This window comes from Myotis lucifugus, unplaced genomic scaffold (genome assembly GCF_000147115.1).
Source record: "Myotis lucifugus unplaced genomic scaffold, Myoluc2.0 scaffold_316, whole genome shotgun sequence".
Classification (NCBI taxonomy): Eukaryota; Metazoa; Chordata; class Mammalia; order Chiroptera; family Vespertilionidae; genus Myotis; species Myotis lucifugus.
Window position 1 is genome coordinate 382080 of NW_005871364.1, and position 21791 is coordinate 403870.

At 56.0% G+C, this 21791-nt stretch overlaps 1 protein-coding gene across 1 annotated transcript in view; it reads right to left on the minus strand.

The window, feature by feature from the left end:
* ITPK1 (inositol-tetrakisphosphate 1-kinase) overlaps positions 1 to 21791 on the minus strand; it is a 112266-nt gene that overhangs the window by 53049 nt on the left and 37426 nt on the right. Inside the window, 1 exon segment of the mRNA XM_023764087.1 lies at positions 2014 to 2139. Within this exon segment, the coding sequence (XP_023619855.1) occupies positions 2014 to 2139 (126 nt within the window).

The following is a 21791-nucleotide window of genomic DNA, read 5'->3' on the forward strand; positions in this document are numbered from 1 at the left end:
CCCCAAAGGATTGTTCTCTTCACAAAGGAGGCAACGCCCTGTCCTTATCAGATATCCGGCTCCAAGCAGAACAGACTGCAGTGAAAATTTATCCCAGAAATCCCGAGGCTGGGAGGTTACCCTGCGGTCACCTCAGTCATCTGAGGCTGGCGGGGTGTGTGTGCCCTGGGTGGGACAGACTCCAGGGACCCGGCAAGACCTCCCTGAGAAATGCACCCGGTGGCTGAAGCCCTTAAACTGCACGTCCCCACATCCCCCTAACACGCTCTCTCTGTAACCTTCTTTTCTATTAAGACCAGAACACCGAGGACCCTGCTCTCCTTTACGTCAGTGGTCACCTGCCCTGGGCTGTGAGCTGTGTCTGGGGGAAACAGGGATGTGAGGCCCCGGGGGTGGTTGTTCTCTAGCTCCCAGGGCATGGCAGGCTGGGGGTTGTAAAGTCCTTTGTCTTGGAGGAAGCAGGAACACAGCTACAGTAGAAGCACTCAGCAAACATTAGGCTCTCTAAGGTAATGAACATTACTCATTGCAGCAACCTGCCCACCTGGAGAAGTATTCCCATTTTACAGAAGAGGAAAGTAAGGCTCAGGGAGGTCATGTGATCAAAGCATCACCTGCACTCGCTACACCCTAGCACTGTATGAAAGCACTTTATGTGCACCGTGTCACCTACTCCTCCCACACTGTGGGAGGTTTCCTGGTACTAACACCATCTATAGATATAAAAGCCTAATATGCACATTGTCCCTGCAGGAGTTCGACCGGGAGACCGATCGCTCGCTATGACGTGTACTGAACACCAGGGTGTGGTGCAGAACAAAGAAAGGCCCCGGCCGGCAGCCAGCAGCCAGGGAAGGGAGGCCCTGGCTGGCAACCAAAAGGCCCCGATCGGCCCTGATCGCTGGCCCAGCCTAGGGACCCTACCCGTGTATACATTTCATGCACTGGGCCTCTAGTTTTATAGTAAGAAACCAGGCTCAGCCAGGCCACAGGGGAACCCAAATATGCCCTTCCCTGTGGCCTCCAGCCCTCGGGAAACATTTCAGGCCACTGGCAAGGCAAAGGCCCCGGAGGGCACCACATGGGGACGGCACCCCCCACCTCCAGACAACGGGCCACCAGCTGGGCCACAAACAGGCCACACTGCATCTGGCTTGCACACAGGAAGCAGCAATCTGTGGCAGTCAGCTGGGAGGGCTGAGAGCCATGGGAGGGAAGGAGGCTGAGGTCACAGACCCCGAACACAGGGGAGGAAGAAAACGCGGTCAGCAGAGGGCTACTGTGTGGCAGTGAGAGTCCCCTTTGTCCTGATAAAGACAGACAGGAGGTCAGCCTCCAATTATCACACTGAAAAGTGCGAGCGCCAGCGTCCCCTCCCACTGGGGAGGCCCTGCTTCAGCTGCCTTTTCTCTGATAATACGACCTTGTCTTTCATGACCCCCGAGCTGCTTTCCAGAGGAATGAATCATGTTCTTGTTCACAGCAGAGAAAATATAGGACAAGTCAGTGGGGGCGAAGGCAGCACCTCCCGAGGTGATGGGCAGGTCACCATGGGGTCAGGACCCAGGCTGCTGGAGAAATGGGCAGGGAGGCGGGAACGGCCAGGAGGGTGTGGTCTGTGCTGAGACAAGCACACGGTGTCTAGGTAATGAGCACAGAGGGGGTCTCCACCACGGCAGTTCCAATCCTAAGACCTTGAGCATGGCAAGAGGTTCCACCTCCTGTGCCAACTCAGAACCGCTGGCTGTGGCTGTGGCTGTGCAGCCGCACCTGGACTCAGCAGGACTCTGATCGGTAAGTCATGCCTACACAGGCAGAGGGCAGAGGGGGTGCCAACCATACCCTGGTTCAATCCCATTTCACACCCAACCAGACGGAGGTCCTGGCAAGGACGTGCCTGACCACAAGCCATGTCTTGGCAAGGGCAGAACCACTCTGGGAACACACACACAGCCAGGCAGTTTAGAAACGCACGAGCCATTCACAGGCTCCCCTCCTCACGTCCCCGCTCACCTGGAACCTGTGCACCAGCTCCAGGGACTGGCTGTCGTTCTGGTCGGCTTCCAGGATGACATCGGTCAGCTTGTGGATGATGACGTCCAGGGGGCCCTGCTCCTCGATCGGCCGGCTGAGGTTCAGCTGCGAGGGGGGAGACACAGAGAAGAACTTCAGCACCTGAGCCCACTGCCCTTCTGTCCCCACCCTCCGCACGTCCCTGCAGCACGGAGGAGGGGTGGGAGGGCTGGCACTCGAGGGAAACAGACAGGACAAAGGGGATCCTAGCGCTCCACCGGGGCAGGCCCCGTGTTTGCACTTCTGTCGCCGAGCCCCACGCTACCCAGGGTGCAGAAGACACACAGGGAATCAAGGTGACCAAGAACCTAAAGGTCGAGCGAACCATCACTGTGCAATCGCTTTATAGAGAGAGAATTTATTGCACACGCCCCCTCTGCCCCACAGCCCGGATTTTTTCAGGAAGACCTCAGCGAGGTGAAGTCATACAGCCAGACGTGTACTGAGAACCAAGAGGACACTCCACAAAACAACACAAACTCTTCGCAAAGCAGTCCTCTCCATAAATCTGAGAGCTGCTGCCGAGAGACCAGCTGCTCACACGTCACCCTGGAGTCGGGCTGATCATGACCGAGTGAAGGAGTGCAGGGCTGCCTGTGATCGTGGGTACTGCCCGCCCTGCTCCCCTGGCACGTGTTTACTGTTTCAAGAGCACAAGGGCCCCCAGGGAGCCAGAGCCGCTGGCTGACAGACAGTCGGCACCACCTGACCCCAAGGCAGGAGCACCTGCCAACAGCCAGGGCAGCCTGCCCCGCCAGATGTCTGCCGCCCTGCACGCGGACACCACCACCTGCAAGGCCAGGCCTTTGGAGGCAGCAGGCGCCAGCACGGCACCTGGCTGACCCCCCGGCTGGCCTCAGTAGAAGCCAGATGAGGCACCAACCCCACCCCTGCCCTCAGCCCCACTCCTCCAAGTGGGACTCCCTCCGGGATTTAAGGCTGACTGTCTCAAAGTCGTTAGTAAAGAAATCACAAGGACAGCTACCAATGATGGCTCTAGGAGGCACCGTGCTACAAACTCAGCGTGCAATCATTTCATTTTCCAACCACATGATGAGAAGCGATTTCACAGACGGGTGGAGAACACGGACTTCTGACACCTGCCTGGGATCCCAGTGAGAAAGCGGGGAGCTGGGACAAAAACAGATCTGAGCCTTCGCTTGTCATTCAGTGCCCCCACCCCAGCCCCTACGCCCTGGGAAGCTGTCCTCTGGAGCCACAACCATCTGGCTGCCTTGTCCACCAAGTCCGGGCAATTGGAAGTACCAATGGGAGATGGGAGAGAGAGAGAGAGAGAGAGAGACATGTCTGGGTGCTTGTTAACTGTCCTCATGCCCCCACCATATTTCTGGCAGCAGCCACAGTCCCCGTGGGCAGGGCAGCCCCTCCCAAAGACCACTGCTATTTCTAGGGCTCCCGTGCCACCCTCCCTCCCTTTGTCCCCTCAGGCCTGGGGTGGTGACAGCTCCCCCTCCCAGGTGCCTCCTGTGACCCTGCCCAGATTTAAACTGTTTCAGTTAAACCTTCACACTGTGCCAGCTCATTCCTGCTGATATCCTTAACTCCTCTTTTTTACTGTCTGCCAGGAAAGATGTTAAGGGATTTCCCCTATTAAAAAAAGAAAATAATGAAGACTCCCCTTCCCATGGCGACTAGCCTGTGTACAAAACAAAACAGAAAGCGGACCAGAGGAGAGCCGACCCCCTCTTCCGGGCTCCCTCCTGGTCCTCACAGCAAGCCCAACCTGGCGATGATGTTCCCGCCTGCACACACCAGGACACCAGAGCTCAGGAGGGAAAGTGACCGCGAAGGCCACGCAGTTGGGAAGCGGCCCAGGTGAGGCCTGGACAAAAGCCAAACAGCAACACCCCTGGGCTCAGGCCCCAGCCGAGCTGCCAGGCATCCTGGGCCTGTGCAAAGCCCAGCTCAGCATCCCCTGGGCCTCAGTTTCTCCTTCAACCAAAACAGGAAACGGCTAGGGCCTTGCTGGTTCTGTCCGCAGAGTCTGTATGAGTCTTTCCCAGAAAGAAAGCAGAAAGTGAAAGGAGACAGAGAAGTCAGTGGGAGGGCAGCGTGGGAAAACAACAGCCAATTCTCAGAAGGTGCCACGGCCAGGGACCCACTTCTGCTGTACCCGTGGCTCTGCCGAGACCGGCACCACAAATAAGAGGCCAGTATTTTCAACCAAGACAGCTACACCCGGAAGGGAACCAGGTCCCAGGAGGGATGCTGGGCCGTGCGCCCCGGGGCCAGTCAGAAACTCCATCCCCTTGAGAACCTCCCGGGTCTCCTGTGCAGCACGAGGGACGGAAATCAGCCCGAGGAGCCGGGGTCCCAGGTGGCAGAGGGGATGCCCTGTCTCATCCTTGCGGGCATCAGCCAGGGCTGTAGACCTGACAACCAGGGGCTGTTTGGAAAATAAGCTCTCCGCGTTCCCGGCTGCTCCGCTGAAGGTAAACAGTCGAGTTCTGGACGCCGGCCACCTTCCTTTGTGTATTTTAGGAGCGTTCTTGTGCCAGTATAACCCTTTCACGATAAAGCGACCTGGGACACACATCAGGCCGTCTGTCCCTGCTCGGCCATCCCTCCCTGCAGTGTCTCTGCTGTAACAGGCTGTCCAGCACGGCTTTACTCAGGTGGCCAGAGAGGCATTGGCCGGGGAGGAGGAGACAGGCTGCTCCCTCAGGAGGGGCCCTCAGAGGACAGGATGTGCAGACGAGGGGACCCTCAGAGGAAGGGGGATGCCACAGAGGAGGGGACCCTCAGAAGGGGACGCACCTCTGTTTCCAGACGGGGTGGGCATTGGGGCTCAGGCAGAAGTGAACTCATTTCCATTGTGTCATTTTGTCTTTCTGACCTCGCTCTGTCCCCAGAGAAAACTTTCCAGGGGACTTGTTGTTCTTTTCCACAGAAGGGGTTCGATCGGTCTCCCTCTGTGAGTAACAAGGCTTCTCAGTGAAAGGGCCGCCACTGGGGCCGGAGGAGGTCTGCGGGCACCGCGCTTCCAAGTCACGCCATCCTGGGAGGCCAATGCTGGATGCTGCCTGTGCCGCGCTCAAACCCGGGAAACAAGGGCCCACTGTTCCCTCGGCGGCGGCGGTGAGGCAGCGAGGCGGGCTAGCAGTGGGGGAGGGCTGGGAGGGGATGAAACAAAGGCCTGCCAACCCCAGTGGCTGGAAAGTCACCTCCAACTTCAAACAGGCAACCCAGTCATGCCAGCCGCAGCCGAGGCAGCGAGGCTCTGGCTCCCCACCTTCCCACCACCTGGTCAGGAGGAGGACGGGCACCGCAGATGCAGAAACCCATCGAGGCTCAGCTGCTCCCAGGCTGCAGCAGGTCGCTTATCTGATCGGTGCCTTGGTTTCCCCATTCATAAAATAAGGATGCAACTCTGTTCCCTCTACACCGCTCAGGGCTGTTTAGATGGATTGGAACATGTGTTTATGGATGCGGCACAGGGTGGTGTTCAGCCCATGCAGGCCGTTAGGACCACCACCCTCCCCCCCCCACCTCTGAGTGCTCAGGACAACGCTTCTGCTTGCTCGCTCACTTCTTCCACAAGCATTTCCTGGCACCTGCTGTGTGCCAGGCCCCTGCCCTCTCCTGTCAGGCAGAGAATGCTGGTTCACTCGGGAGGCAGACTCAGGCGAGGGAGACAGCCACATGCAGCTCCATATCCCACAGGAAGACACGCCCCCCTGCCTGGAATGTCCCCCTGCCCCCAGAGCCCCTTGTCCACACAGTGAGCTCTTGCTTGTTTTCCAAGTCCCAGCTCAAAAGTCTTCTTCAAACAACTCACCCCTCCCCAAGCAGGATGATCGATGGCTGAATGTGTGCTAATGCAAACCACGCTTTAAAGAAAAACTGAACATTGGAGACCAACTAGAAGGGATGTTCCATGGAGCAGGGTGACCCTTTCCTGCTCTGGGAGTTAGAAGCAGACTCCTGGAGGAGGAGGGAGAGGGTGGGGAAGGAAGGTGAGATCCAGGGAGAAGGCAGCTACAGGATACGAACTTGTCTGCACTAAACACGCCTTCATTTGTCAATTCCAAATGCCTCGGTGCCCCAGGCTACCACCTCTGCAAAAAAGAGCGTGTCCTACAGCACCGACCCCTGACGGGCACCTTGGGAGGGGGGCCCACGACCCCCCCTCATGCCTCCTCTGCAGGCAGGAAGCAGAGGATCCCATAGAAGCTGCTGAGGCCTAGAGGGCCAGGTGTCTCCCATGACCAGGACTCTGCTGTGGTATAAACTAATAAAGATCCAGTATGTTAAGCCCAAATTGGGGGTGGTATATGCACTAGCCGTTAGCCTACCCTATCTAATATAGTGCCCAAAGGGAGAAGGTGGGGGGGCTGGAGGGGGTTAGGAAGAAATCAAAGACGGGATCCTCAGCTGTATTCCCAGCTCTCCCTTCTCCCCCAAACTTCCCCACGTGCTTCCCGGACATGATCAATAACCAGCTACACATGAAAGAAACAGAAAAGTGTCTCTGGGGCTCACCAGGGAGGCTGGGGACTCAGGAACCTGGCTCCGACCCCACATGCAGGCTGCTCCTCAGTGGATGCAAAAGGCAATGTGCTATGTGAGCTGGAAGCCACTTGCAGGTCTGAGCAGCCCAAACAGGCTGCATCGGACTTCCCCGCTGAGAAGGCCCCAGCGGAGCCAGCGTGGGAGTCAGGCAGGGGAAGGCCTGGCCTGTGCGGTCTCCCCTCTCTGGGAACCTCGATGTTGATCCTGACATTAGTGTGCAGCTCTCGCACACCTGCTCTGCACTGGGCTCTGTTCTAAACACTTCACACGCATTAACTCATTAAATGCTCACAGCAGCCTGAGATGGGGACCAGGAGAGAGGCCCAGCGGTTAATAACCTGCCGAGGTCTCAATGCTCACGCCCACGCTCACGCTCACGCCCACTCCTAGACCTGGCCAAGGAGTCTAGGGGGGAATGCCCTGGATGACAGGAGAGTCTTCTGTTCTAGTGGAGCAGAGCCTGCTGGGCTCCTGGGTGAGGGCTGGCACCAGAAAGACCAAGCCATGACTAGAAGCTTCGGTCCCATCCCGTTCCCCAGGAAAGGGGGCGGGGCTGAAAGTAAGCTGATGGAGCTTCCATAAAATCCCAAGGGTGTGGGTCCGGGACTCCTGGGCTGCTGAACCCACGGAGGGGCTGGCAGGTGGCTCGTTCCAGGAGACCGTGGGAGCGGTGTCCCTTCCCACATACCTTGCCCGATGCACCTCTCCCACCTGTATGTTCAACTATCCTCTCTCTCATATCCTTTTACAGTAAGCCGGAAAACAGTACGTGACCTGATTTCTTGAGTTCTGTGAGCCACTCTAGCAAGTTAATCATACCAAGGATGGGGTGGTGGGAACCTCCAATTTTTAGCCAACTGGTCAGGAGCACAGGTAACAACCTGGACATGAGATTGGCACCTGAAGGGGGCAGGGGAGGTGAGGCAGTCTTGTGGGCCTTTTAACCTGTGGGGTCAGCTGCTAACTGCAGGTGGGCAGGGTCAGAACCGAGTTGCCCTGCAGGACACCCGGCTGGTGCTGCAGAACTGCTTGGTCTGAAAACTCCCACCTCCTGGTGTCAGCGGGATTGAATGTGTAAAAGAGAGTGAGGGAGAAACACAGGCGTGCGTCTTTCCTACTTAATAGCGCACTCGATAAACGTCAGCTATTCTGCGTCCCTATTCTTACCATCCACCTTAATACTGACCAGTGGACACTTCCCTGACTTTCCCAGACCAGAATTTTGCAAAGCTAGGTCACTAACATTAGACTCCTCAAAAGTACTTGTTGCTACAATAAAATGTATCGTCGGTGTTAATGATGGTTAACATTTTAAAACTCTGAGTCTGGGCCACATAGGACTCTAGTAAGCACCTGGGATGCAGACGAGGACACAGAGTCACAGAGGTTACGGAGCTCGCCCCGATCAGAGCGAGTCACAGCTGCACAGGGGCCAGGTCTCTCTCCAGCCACAGCCAGATAATTAACCTCTAAGCCAAAAGGGGTCGCGGGCGCCGGGGGCTCTCTTTCCATCCCTTCTCCCTCAATTCACACCCGCAGAGGGGTGTGTGTTCAGCTGTGACTTCAGTGGCAGTTACCAGATCAAAAGTGTTGCCTCAACCAAGGTCCAGACAAAATGCCCAGATGAAAGGCGAGGGCGTAGGTCTGATTGATTCCTTCGCACTCTCTCAGGATCTGAGGATGGGACAGGACTGCCACCTCCAATGTTTAAAGGCCCCATCAAGCAGATGCTGGCCTCTTGAAAAGTCGGGTCTGGTGCCTCATGGACAGACTTCAAAAGGGAGCGTGGCCTGGGAGGATGTGGCACCGGTCGTGTGTTTCAGAGCGGCTGGCTGCGAGCGCCAGCTCGGGGAGAGGGGGCCGGAGGCTGTTCCCTGGCGGGAGCCGCTCACATGCCCAAAGGACTTCAAGGTAGGCCTCAGAGAGGTCAGGAGCTGAAGGGTCACAGGAGGTGGCACCCAGCAGCCTCTGCCCCAGGCTGGGGAGGGAAAGCTGTGGCCTTTGCTCCCTCACCCAATTCCCCAATTTCTCAGTAGCTGGTGTCTAATTACTGGGGTAAGGAGAGTAAACAGCAATCTGGTGAAGGCAGAAGAGTGGATAACCTTCCTCCCCTAGAAGATGAGGGCCCAGTCGACTAAATGGCCTCATGATGAGGTCCCTTGCAGCTCCAGAGTTCTGGCAATTTGCAAGCTGACTTTATTTCTAGAGCCAGAAAAGTTACACCTGCTCAGCAGGCCCAGCTCCTGAAGAACAGGATTCAAATTCTCAGGAGCTAAGAAAACCCTGGGCTGCATCCAATGCTGGGGAGCCAGGTTCAAGAGTAGATTAAAAGGAGACCCCAGCTGGTGTGGATCAATGATTGAGCGTCAATCTATGAACCCGGAGGTCACAGTTCGATTCTGGATCCGGTTGCAGGCTCGATCCCAATAAGGGGCAAGAGCTAGCTGGTCAATGATTCTCTCTCATCATTGATATTTCTCTTTCCCTCCCTCCTCCTTCCTCTCTAAAATCAATAAAAAATATATTTTTTTTAAAGGATAGGGCCACGCCCTTTGACCCAGCAAGCCCTGGCCTGAGGAAAAAAAATCAGCAGGCAAACACCACTCCTAGCCCAGAGAGATTCACTGAGGACAATCCACAAAAGAGACACAGAATGCGTGCCCCGGAACAGGGGACTGGTTGAGTAATGACGGGCACACCCACACCAGAGGACATTAAAGGGCTGCTGGGATGACAAGGAAGACGTCCAGCAGAGACAAGTGTAGTGTGTGTACCACAGCCACGTGGAACCACGTTTGCTGTGGGTGACGCTGGAGAGGATTCTGGGCACAGGAGTCACTATGGGCAAGTAGCGCCTTTCAGGACACAGGTCAGGACTGCTCCTCCTGATTCCCTTGTCACTGGGTGTCATCACATGACCACTTCTGGCCAATGAGCTGTGAGAAACAGTGAAACAGGTCACTTCCGGGGCAGAGCATCTACCTACAAGTGCAGGGCCTCCAGAGCCCTCTGGCACGGGCCTGGGGACATTCCCGACGGAGGCCACACAAGGAGGCCCTCGGCCTGTGGCAGGAGACCTAACAGCACACAGTTCTCATCTACTATGACTTGGGGGTTGTTTGTTAACAGCACAACTAGCCCAGCATCCCTAATAGTGTCCCTGAAGGTTTTCCTTCGTCCATGTGTTTAAACAATGGAAGCGAAGGGAGATGGGGGAGAAAGTACATGACAGCAGATGGGCCTCCTCAGGTAACTAACCAGGTAAGGCTGGGCTTTGGTTAGGATTTTTTTGAAGTTATACTTTAGTACCTGGGTGAAATATGACAACAGGGATTTATCCTGTAAGGGGAAGATTACGTGTCCAATCCCTTAAGATCAGAAGGCAGAAACCTTGAACAGGGAGCCACACCATCAACGTGGCTGCTCCCCAGCACCCCAGGAAAGCCCACCCCTAACTCTGCCAGATGAGTCCCTGGACCCTGTGTGGCTCGGCCATGTGGGTTACTTCCAACCAGTTACTGTTCACAGCGGTGCCTGCAGCCCGGACCCCGAGTGCTGGAAACAAACCCTCCCGCTATGTGCCAGGCACCGGTCTGGTCCTGTCCTCAGGGGAAAAGACAAACCACAGGCTCGGAAAAAATGAGAAGAAAAGGAACATGGAAACGACCGGCAGATCTAGACCCACGTGGAGGAGAGTCAAGGCCACAGAACGCAGGCTGGCTGTCCTGTGCGCATTAACGTCCTGTCCCCAGGCCCGAGGAGGCTTCCGAGTCCTGCCCTCAGCCGTCCCCTCTCCCTGGGCCAATTCCCCTCTTCCCGAGCCACCCCAGGAACAGCACCCCCTCCCGGGCAGAACGGTGCAAAGGGCAGAGCAGTCCCCAGCCCCCGGGAGGGCACTTCCCTCACCTCCCTAAGCCTGTTTCCTCACCTGCAGAGTGAGGGCGATGACACATGCTTCCTACAGTCATCACCAGCACGCAGAGAGGGGACAGGCACCAGGTCCCACGTGAACGGAGCCACGCATGCTGCACAGACGTCAGCAGTTTGGGTTTTCTTCCTATGGAGCCTGATTTCTCTAGCGTCACTGTGAGCCTCGCCTGCCCTGTTTGGCTCTGTGCCAGTATGATCCTAACAGTCACCTCCACCAGGACAGCCAAGATGTGGAGGAAGTCCCCAGGCGCCGTGCTGGGCACATTACATACCTTACTCCACCTAATCCTCATAATGTCCTTCTAGGAGGCAAAATAGGGGGGCCATGACCGGTGTGGCTCAGTTGGTTGGGGCATCAACCCATGCACCGAAAGGTCTCAGGTTCCATTCCAGTCAGGGCACATACCCAGGTTGCGGGCTGAATCCCTCGTAGGGGTATGTGGGGAGGCAACTGATAAGATGTTTATCTCCCCCCCGCCCTCTCCTAAAATCAGTGGAAGCATACCTTCTGGTGAGGCATAAAAACAAACAAATAGGGAGGTGGTGGTATAGACAGTAAGCTGGAGAGGCCACCAGACTCTATCAGAAAGTGACAGGAACAGAAATAAAGCTTCACTGTGATAAGACTGTGAGGTATGAGCTGTTGGTTACAGTGGCTTAGCTTAGCCTGTGCTGAGGAACACACCAGCCAGGAAACTCTCTGCTCAAGGCCAGGCCTCCAGCACTGGGAACAGATGGAGGAAGACAGAGTTGTGGACAGAGCCTGGGCCTTCAGTCGGTGGCCTCCAATCCCTGAGCCTCTGTTTCCTCATCTGTAAAATGGAGCCACGGCCACCTGCCTCCAGCATCTGACGAGATGTTGGTAAAGCCTCAGCCCCGCCAGGCCCGCAGCAGGCCCTTCCGCAGTCGTTCAAGGAGCAGGGCACCCGCTCTCCCTTCCTGTCACAGTTCTTGCTGGACCCTCACCTCCGATGCTACTAGTAACGGCTGCTCGGGTTCAGACGGGACTTTTCTGCGCACCCGGGTCCCCGGCCCGATGCTCACTCCCCTGGGGAGTTGCAGAAGAAGAGTTCTCCTTGGCCAGCACCCTCACTGAGGTCGGCGATCCTGCCCTGTTCCTCCCTGTGACCCATGCGAGGCCTGGCACGGTGCCCAGCTGTGCCAGGAACCAGCAAACATGCACTGAATTCATTCCCCGAAGCTGGAGACGCAGACATACATCTGCCCACCCACTCGCTCATTCACTCGCCCAGTATTTATTGAGCATTTACACAACGACCTCCCAAGTAAATGTTACTCTCTTTCTCCATTAAGAAAATGAAGGCAGATTAGGTAACTCCCCCAAATTCACTGCCAGTAAGGGGCAGGCCCAAGGGATTTCTCACCAAACTCTTGCTGCTCCTTCCCCCACAGCCACCACCTCACTGTCTTCACAAACTGCCCTCACCCACCCCCAGGCCTAGACCGGACCCCCCAGGATCCCAGGCCTGATACACCTATGCTGGGCTCGGAGTGGGAGGACTCCACAGGACCCACCGGAGAGGGTCCCAGCCAAAGCCTTCTGCAGAAGTTCCGGTCTGTGGGAATGTCACGCAGACCAGGGAACTAACGCAACGCCTCCCTAAGGAAGCAGCGTCTGAGCAGAGACCTGGAGGACCCCGACCAACCGTCCCGGGACGGAGAAATGCCAGCGAGGGGCCCCCGAGCAGAGGCTGCATTTGCGCGAGGGGGACACGGGGATGGGCAGGTTGTGCAGAGCCTCCAAGGGCCGCATCCGAAGTTGGGAGGGTCCCAGCCCTGGAGGGCTCGGCGGGAGTGACGCTGCCCTTCCCTTTGAAGAGACCACTCTGGAAGCTAACACATGTGCGGCGTCAGCACCCTGCCTCGTCCCTGCTGGAGCACTTAGCACCCAGCAGTTGTCATTTTTATGGCCCACAGAGCAGGGGGCTCAGGTAAGAACATCAACGGATGGTGCTTTGAAGAGTAGGGGACCCTGGGTCAGGGGCCTGGCACTGGCGCCCTGTGATGCGAGGACATCATTTTTCTTGTCTGTAATCTGGGGGTCGGTCTAATTTTCAACGAGGACTACAGACCCCACTGAGGCCCCCGGGTCTGGCACCGAGAGCTCCTGGCATGAGAACAGAGCCCACCCGCCGCGGGGACGCCCACGTCACGTCTCAAACCGGCTTCCTTCTCCCCTGCTCCACCCCAGCTCCTGGCCTAGGATGCTTTCTTCTGCTGACAACGGAAAACACATCTCAATGTTTCCTTTATCCATGCTGCTCCCAGACAGGCAACTGGCAGCCCAGGGCACAAGTGCTGAGAATTCTCCACGCCAAAAATACACGCTCTCTGTGCCGCCTCTTTAACAATAAGGAAAGGAAACTTGTGAGTCAAATGTCTCCTAAGCCTGCAGAGATTAATGGCTAAGCCCCAAAGAATACTCTTTCTATATTCATTTCTTTCCAGTCCAAAGACAGCATTCCTCCGGGCAGTTTCCAAACAGGCATTTGATACAGAGTTAATGAAGGAATTCTTTACAACATCAAACACATTCCAGGAAAAAGAAGGACTCAAAATCCCTTGGAAGGCACTGGACTGAGTCAGGTGAAATAGGCGTGTTCAGGGCAGGGCTTCTCGGGTGCTCCACGGCGCTCACGTACACACTGGAGAATGACAACAGCGTTAGACGTGGACGCTGAAACCCTTCCCACCTCGACTGGGAGAAACCCAGAGAATAATGCCAGGTCACAGACATTCGGAGACTTGACAGAATCAGCACAGGTGGCCCGAGAACAGGCGTGACCCACTTTTGCCTGCCATTAGGAGGAAGTCCCAGCTATCACGTGCACGCCACCAGGAAGGGGAGCCTGATGCCCTGGATATCGTCGGGTGAGCGGCATCCTGGGGTAGCGCGTGGCGCCCTTGGCCAGCTGCTGAGACTTGTGACGGGGGACCGTATTCTGTGGACTGTAATGCACCCCACGCCTCTGAGCAGCTGCCTTTAAGCTCAGCGTTTAAGCCAGGTCAGCGGGTGACAATGGCAAGATAGCTCATGTACCCTGTGAAGCCAGCCCCTCTCCTGGGGGGTCAGGAGGGCCCTGGGCCTTCTGCTAAACCTGGTCGGTTTCCTGACACTAGGGCAGCAGCTGCTCAGAAGCTGCTGAGAAGTCTCGACACAGAGACGCCCAGGAGACTCAGAGCGAAAGCAGATCCGTGAAAGCACCGCCTGGCGCGTGAGAGGCGCTGCATCCGAAAGCGGGCGGCGGAGTGAAACCAGGCGTGGGTTTTTCCCAGGGTCTACAAATCACATCAGCAGATTCAAATGTGCTGCCTCCGATTCTTCTGGGGCCTGTGACTAAGCTTAATTCGTGTATCACTGCCATCCTGTCGGTGAAGAGGACCAGGTCAAGGAAGGTTTCCCGAAGTGGGTGACGTCAAGTTTAAACTCGCTGTCCTTAGCACTCGCACCTCAGAGGAACTGTCCTTAGCACTCGCACCTCAGAGGAACGCAAAGAAGCAGTCATGTCCTGACTGTGTGGCTCAGCTGGTTGGAGCGTTGTCCTGAGCACTGAGGGGTTACCAGTTCGATTCCCAGGTTGCGGGCTCAATCCCAATGGGGGGCGTGCAGGAGGCAGCCGATAGATGTTGTTTCGGCATCAACGTTTCTCTCTCTCTCTCCCTCCCTCCCTCCCTTTCCCTCTCTCTAAAAGTCAATTTTACAAAATCTTTAAGCAGCAGCCATTGTGTCAGCTGGCAGGGCGACCTTGCCTAGATAGTTACCTTCTGTCATCTCAGCAGGAACCTTGATAATGTCCCATGGCAGTGGCCAACCTTACTCTGCCCCATAGAACATCCCCAGCACCTCCTTGGGCCAGGCTCAGTGCTGGGCCCAGGCATAAGAACCAGGGCTGGACACAGAGAGAAACCAACCAGTAATCAGGAAGCAGTGACCACTGGGGGCAGGGCAGGGGTCCCCATGTGAAGAGGCTGAGTCAGACCAGAGGCGGGAGCCTGCCAAGACAGGAGAGTGGCAGAGGAAACGCTGGGAGAGGGGCATAGCGGTCCCAGGGGCCTCGGGAGCCAGGGTGGGTTTGTGATGGGAGAATGGCTCAGTGTGTGTAACAGGACGGGACCAGGGCACCGGAGGGGGTAAACAGAAAGTTCTAGAACCAGGGCAGTAATGGCGGAGGTGAGGGAAGCAGCAGATATACAGCAAGAGTGGCAGGGGCCAAGGATGGGAGGGCTACACACACAGGACAGAATCCCATCAGGGGTGTAGGTGGGGGTGCTCCAAAGCCGGGAATGGGGAGAAGAGAGCCCGAAGGCAGGCTCACGTTCTCCCTAACCAGAGCCAACACCTTCCCCCAGGGGCCCCCTCAGCATCCTGCCCCAGCACAGTCCCCAAAGGCTGGCTGATTTAGGAGGTAGTTTCCCCTCACATAGGCGCTTGCAATAACCAGTGGTTCCTATGGCAACCACCCTCCCTCTCCGCAGGAGGGGAAGACTGGAAAGCCCACCCCAACCAAAGGCAAGCACTGGGTTTATTGGAATGGAGAGGCCTCCTTGCTTCTGACCCAGAAAACTCCTTCCCTCTGGGGACCCTACAGGTCTCCTCCGAAGGTGACTCCAGTCCTCTGCCCAGTTCCGCCTCTACTCATTGGTGTTTCTAGAACCTCCCACAGGAACTGAAATGGGGGTGAGCTCTGCCACAGCTCTGACCGGCTTGGGCTGGGAGGATCTGTCTGCTGTGCTTCCCCGTCAGAAGGCAGGGAGTGTCCTCGTCACCTGGTACCCGAGACCTTGAACCTGTGTGAGGTGGGGACTCGGCGAATGTCTGTGGCTGGGTCCAGTCAGAAACTGAGGTAAGAACTCAAAGGTGAACTCAGTGAGGGCAGAGAGGAAGTGGCATGGTTTGGGCCCATAGGGCCCACGCCTGCACACCTTCCCCTTGGGCCCAGGCCTGAGGGGTTCCCTCCACCTCGATGTCCCGCCCTCCCACGGTTCCCCTCACCTCTCCAGCCTGACGGCACCGTGGCAGCCTTCTCCTCCCCACCCCCCTCCAAGCAGCATTGATGGCTCGCACTCCGGGCACCCACCGCCTACAGGCCAGCCCCTGGCGAGTGCACCTCTCCTGGGTCCCCCCTCTCTCCACGGGGCCTTGCTGTCTCCCAGGACAAGAGTGCCCTGTCCTCCTGCTCACCATCCCCTTTCAAACGAACACCTCGACTCTGCTGCTGATGATCTCTGGGATCCTGGTCACCCCACTTCACAGTCATTCATTCAAGGCACAGAAACCAAGCCTCGTGTGTACCTAAGCCCCCTCCCCCAGGGCGAAGGGGAGGCCCTCTGCAGGCAGACAGTCACGTGGAATGAGGCAAGGAGAACAGAATGGCCCAGAAGGTCTGGGTCAGGAAGTCGACTCGACGCAGTGGCTGGTGAGTTGGGCCGTGAAGACGGTAGTGTGCTGTCTGCAAACATTTACCAGGACGTCCCCAATGAACCTCGCAGACCACACACTACGGAGATTCTGCCTCTTGAGTCCAGGGGGAGGTGGGAGGTCAGCAGATGGCCTAAGAGGCAGGGTTACCTTGGAAACAAGGTTTGAAGAGCAGGACTACTGGAAGGGGGGTGATTCAGGGCAGCAAAAACCCGCATGGCTGGTCCCCCATTGACCAGTGGGAAGCAGTGGCCTACAGGGCACTGCTGTGCCCTCCAGGACGGCAATCACATTGCTGACCATGGACTGGTGCCCTGGCAGCACCTCCCCACATTTCAGCACCAGGGGAGAGCAGAGCCAGGATTCAACCCACCCGGGTCGGCCTGGGGCCTGAAAGCCAGGACTCTGCGTGTGGCTTGACCAGGGTTCCATAAAGGTCTGAGGCCCAGGCTTTGGACCGTGGGCCTGGACAGTCCAGACGAGACTTGGCAGGAGGGGTATGTGTGTTGCCAGGTGGCCCCCTCCCCAGCCTGACTTGAGCACTCTGATGAGTAATGTGCGCTTCTCTTATTCCTAAGGCGCATCCTCAGCGAGGATGGGAACAGGCGGGAGGGTGTTCATCAAGGCGACTCTTCCCCAAGACACATGGGCTTGGCAACAAGTGTCCATTGTGTGGTCAGCGAACCCTGCCCCCTCCCCAAGGAGCCTGGCAACCTGGAGGGCCAGGGAGAGAGGACAGCCAGATGAATGCTGTCCCTGTCCTACTGGGCGCTCTCCTGAGGCCCGCAGGGGTATAGGGGGCTGAAATGGTCAAAGAACACGCGGTCAAGGCCATGATGGTCAGCCTCTGTGTCAGCATGAGAAACACTGCAAATGTCTTGTTGAGGTTTAAGATAAAACCAAAGACACTGAGAGAACAAGCAGAACTGTGACTTAAGCCCCTCGATATACACAGTTGATTTCACGTCCTGACATCTCCAACAATGAATGAGTGTGGCTCCCTCTGAGCATTAGCGGAGACCCAGAGACCATGGGGTCCTCCAGGTTCTCGTTCTGCTTGCTAGTAGCACCTCCCCACTGCTCCCACAAGTCTCGGCAGCTCTCTGAACCCCCACCCTCGGGGAGGGGAAGAGTAGGACTCACTGGTTTCAGCCCCGGCGGGGGGGGGGGGGGGGGGTCTCCCAATCTAGCTGCGATAATTACTTTCCGAGGCACAGACCCAGCGCCCAGGAACACTGACCCTATTCTCTCAGCTCCGGGATCACGACCAAAACCACGCGCTGCCTCCTCTCCCACTCATCTCAATACCCAGGCAGGGGAGTGGGGAGGGGGGTGGGACGTGGGAAATGCTAAGAAAAATCTTGCAGAAACAGAGGGAGGAGGGGTCGGAAGAGACTGGCAGCTGCCACAGGAAAGGTGTCCATGAAGGAAGAATAAGGACCCACCTGGAGGGGGTGCAGCCCCCAGATACAGTGCCCTGTGGCCGCTGGAGAGCTGGGTGGACCACAGAAGAGCCTCCCTGCAGCGAGGACCCTGCTGTCCCCTGCACCCCCACCCCCACCCACTCGACAGTGCTCCTTTCTTCTCGGACACTGACCCACTTGTCAGGGCTGTTCTGAGACAAGGCTGGCCTGAGGGCTGTTCCCTGCTCCCTGGGTGAACTCCTATTCAGGGGCATGGCCAGCGGGGGCAACCCCAATCCCTGGGGAGCCACACAGGAACCCCCTGACCTGAGCAAGCCTCCCTGACATTCCCCTGACCCCAGGACAAAGCCCCTTCTGGGCCCCTCCCATGGTCACCAGGAAGGAGAGCACGTCCTCACGTCCTCACGTCTCACGGAGGAGGTCAGATCCCAGCTGCCTGCTTTGCCAAGGGAGGGGCGGGGGTTCTGCCTGGCCATGGGTCAGACATGGCCATGAGTCAAATTCACACTGACTTCTAACAAAATTTCAAACTTTAATAAGGATTGTTAGATAGGTCCAGAAACGTGAAGGACCGGTCTCACTGTTGGAATGAAGTGGCTACCACAGGTGAAGGCCAGCCAGGCTTCCATCGACCTCCAGGTCTGCCCCCAGGTCTGAGCAGCCTGAACTGCACAGCCAGCTGGGGGCTCCCCTTCACCAAGGGGAGCCGGGCCTGGACTCAAGAACATCCGACTGAAGACTGCGAGGCTGGGACAAAAACCCGGCTTCCAGACGGTGCAGTGAAGACACAGCAAGATTCCACCTGACGCCCCGTGAACGCCGAGTGGGACACGGGTTGCCTCTGCTCACCAGGAGCTCAGGCCTAGTGTCCCACAGTGGAGACAGTGACAACCAGGCAGGCGGGAAAGACACCAGATGTGGTTATAAAGTAATGAGGCTTAAAAAAACCCTGATCAGACTAACACCTGCTCAGTCATTGTGAGAGATGCTTAAACTCTTCCCGGATCGCAGAGAGCCAATAATATGTTGCTGGACATAACCTCCAATGTTGATATATTTTCCCCAAAATTGGAATCATACTAAACAGGTGTGGATTCTACTTTTTCATTAAATATGCTATAATGAACGTTTTCCTATAGCACTGTAGATTCTTCTAAGCCACTGTCACTGAAAGATCAATAAAGCATAATTCATTCAACCAACTCCCTACCATTTAACATTTGATTGTTTCTAATTGTACAATAACATAAAAAAGGCATTAAATTGCATCCTATATACTCTTTTTTAAAGGGGAAAGAAGCCCACTGGTGTGGTTCAGCTGGTTGAGCGCCATCCCATGCACCAGGATGTCGCTGGTTCGATTCCTGGTCAGGGCACATGCCTGGGTTGCAGGCTCGATCCCCAGTAGGGGGAGTAGAGGAAGCAGAAAATCAATGTTTCTCTCTCACATTGATGTTTCTTTCTTTCTCTCCCTCTGCCTTCCTCTCTCTGAAATAAAAAACATATTAGAAAATAAAAATAAAAAAACAGAAAGGAAAGAAGAGGGGGGATAAATGGTGACAGAAGGAGACTCGACTTTGGGTGGTAAAAACACAATACAGTATACAGGCAATATATTGTAGAACTGTACATTTGAAACCTATGTAATATTATTAACCAATATCAACTCAATAAATTCAATAAAAAATAAAAGGGAAAGAAGAGTAGGATCTGTTTAAACCTGAAAAGTTATTTTCCTGAAAACAAAGAGGAAAGTTCCAAACAACTACCCAAAAACGCATTTAGTGGAAAACCTAATTTCCTGGTGCTGCCAGAATATGATGTTCAATAACTATTTCCAAAAACCTGTGACCGAGTTCTTGCTCAATTCCTCTCTGAAACCCCGACATGTAGCCAACTCACGAAAGCACTGGCTTGAGGCTGTGGTCTCACCTGTTTTGAGGGTGTTGATCAAACCCTCTGACCACAGACAGGCTGGAACCAGGACCAGGGCTGAGCTGGGCCCTCTTCTCACTTGAAAAAAAGTTCTGAAACTTGGCCTGTGCTCGGTCTGCATTTCTGGGGGAACTGGGGCTTGTGGGTGACCCAGGCTCTGGCTTCAGGATGCTGGGTTGGGGCTCAGGAACAGAGGGACATGCTAATGGCCAGAGAAAGGGAGAGAAGCCACAGACAAAGAAAAGAAGATTGAAGTTTCAAAACCTATGCCGATATTGACTTGAAGTCCAAATCCTTTTTTGCCCAGCTACTGCCAGGATAAGAAAACCAGGCTGCCCACCAAGGCTCACACCTGGAGGACAAAGTCCTAGAAATTTCTTAGCATTGCCACAAAATATGGCCCCAGGCTGGCCACAGGTGGGCTCACGGCCACAGATGTAAAGCCGGGGCTCAGAGAGGGAAAACGACCTGCCGGCAGTCGCACAGCTGAGGGAGGCCAGGACTCAAATGCACCTGTGTGTGTGGAGAAGAGAGTAAGGGCTCCCTGGGGGAGGCAGGTGAAAAGGCCAGCCAGGCGGATGTCTGAAGGCAGGAGCAAAGGGAGGAAAGCAAAGGATAAATGGGGATAGAAATTGCAAAAGCCCGCCTGTTCTCTGGGGTCATTGCAATAGCACAGGCATGGGTCAACCCACTAACCATTATTTCCTTCGGGGCTATTACCAACAGGAAATTCCATGCGACCCCGTCATGTGGGGAAATGCCATGCTGGGTCCACACTAGCAGGGCAGCCTCACCCCACCCAGCCTACCCGCCTGCAGGAACAAAGTTCGCCTGTCAGGAATGTGCACCGGGCCTCGGCCAGCCTGGGCCTGGCTGGGAGGAAGCAAATTCTTATCTAAGGCCTGATTAAAGCCAGACTCGATTACTAAGGCTGGAGGTGTTGTAACCAGGTACTTGTTACTGGAGCACATCGGGGTTCTAGAGGTCATGCTCAAACCACAATCTCTTCTTGACCTGTCAGCAGCAGGCCTGGCGTCCTGCCCAGGGCCCCACAGGGAGCTGCCCCAGCCCTGCCCACACCACGCGCCCCCGGCCACCTGACAGCCCACCCACACCTTTCTGCAGCTCTGGTTTCGACTTTGTCCTTGGGACATTCACAGCCTCAAAGTCTGCTTTTCGGGCACCATCCCCCCCTTTCCCCTTCCCCAGAACTTATATATATATATACTATTGATTTTTTACAGAGAGGAAGGAGAGGGAATAGAGAGTTAGAAACATCGATGAGAGAGAAACATCGATCAGCTGCCTCCCGCACACCCCACACCCCCCACTGGGTACATGCCCTTGACCAGAATCGAACCTAGGACTCCTCAGTCTGCAGGCCAACGCTCTATCCACTGACCAGGGCCTTCCCCAGAACTCTTAACTCCTCTTGTCATTCTGGAATCCAGCCTGTGTATGACCAGCCTCTGGCCTCTCTTCTCTTCTGCCTGCCTGTCACCCAGGAGACCAGAGACTGCAGTGGCTGCAGAGGAATTCCGGTGGGTGGTGGGGGTGGGGGGACAAATAGAGAAGTGCAGAATAAATGCCCACAGAGGAAATGTAAGCATGGAGGAGGCTGGTGTGTGGCAGCAGGAATGGCGGGAACTGTGGGCAACTGGTTTAAATATGGCAGCTAACTCAAAGGAAAGAGTGTGAAAGTCCTGTGTGGGCCAAGCAAGGCACTGCAGGCCAGATACTGTCCAAGCACAGAGCCCACACCCTTCTGCACAGAGCGGGCAGCTGAGGCCCAGCCACAAGGAAGTGGGGAGCATGACGGAAGTCTCACTGGTAATTACTAAGTCCAGGACAAAGCTCAGCCCACACCTAGGCCGGTGCTGATTGACCCCTTTCCGCACCCGCCGAGCCGAGGCCCTGCTGAGTGCTGGGTATGAGGCGACGGCAGACGGACACTCAGACGTGGATGACCCATCACAGGGCCCTCCAGATAAAGGACTGAGAGCTGTCCACACGAGAGCCTGGGGTTGATTCACAGGCGATAACTGACCAATGCTGACCACCCCCAACTCTGGGGAGCCTCAGACCCTGGAGGAGTGGTCATAGCACTGTGAGCTGGAGAGAGGGGTGTGGTCTCCACGTACAGGCCCAGTTGGAGGGGCCTCCTCAAGCACCCAGGTTGGTTAGGAGGAAGCAGCAAGAAAGTCCAAAGACACTGACCAACCAGGGACCACAGCATGCTCCAGGGCCAGGACTAGTCTGGCTCTGGAGCGGGGGGTAGGGGAAGCGTGCGGGGAAGGAGAAGGCGCATTGAAGACCCCCAACCCTGTAAGATGTACCCTAAAGACCAGAACCCTGACTTCAGCCCTTTCAGCCTGAAATGAAAACCTGCATCTTAAGTTCTACAAGTACAGCTTTTCCAGATCAAATCAAACCCTCAAGCCTCACTTCTCAGAAAT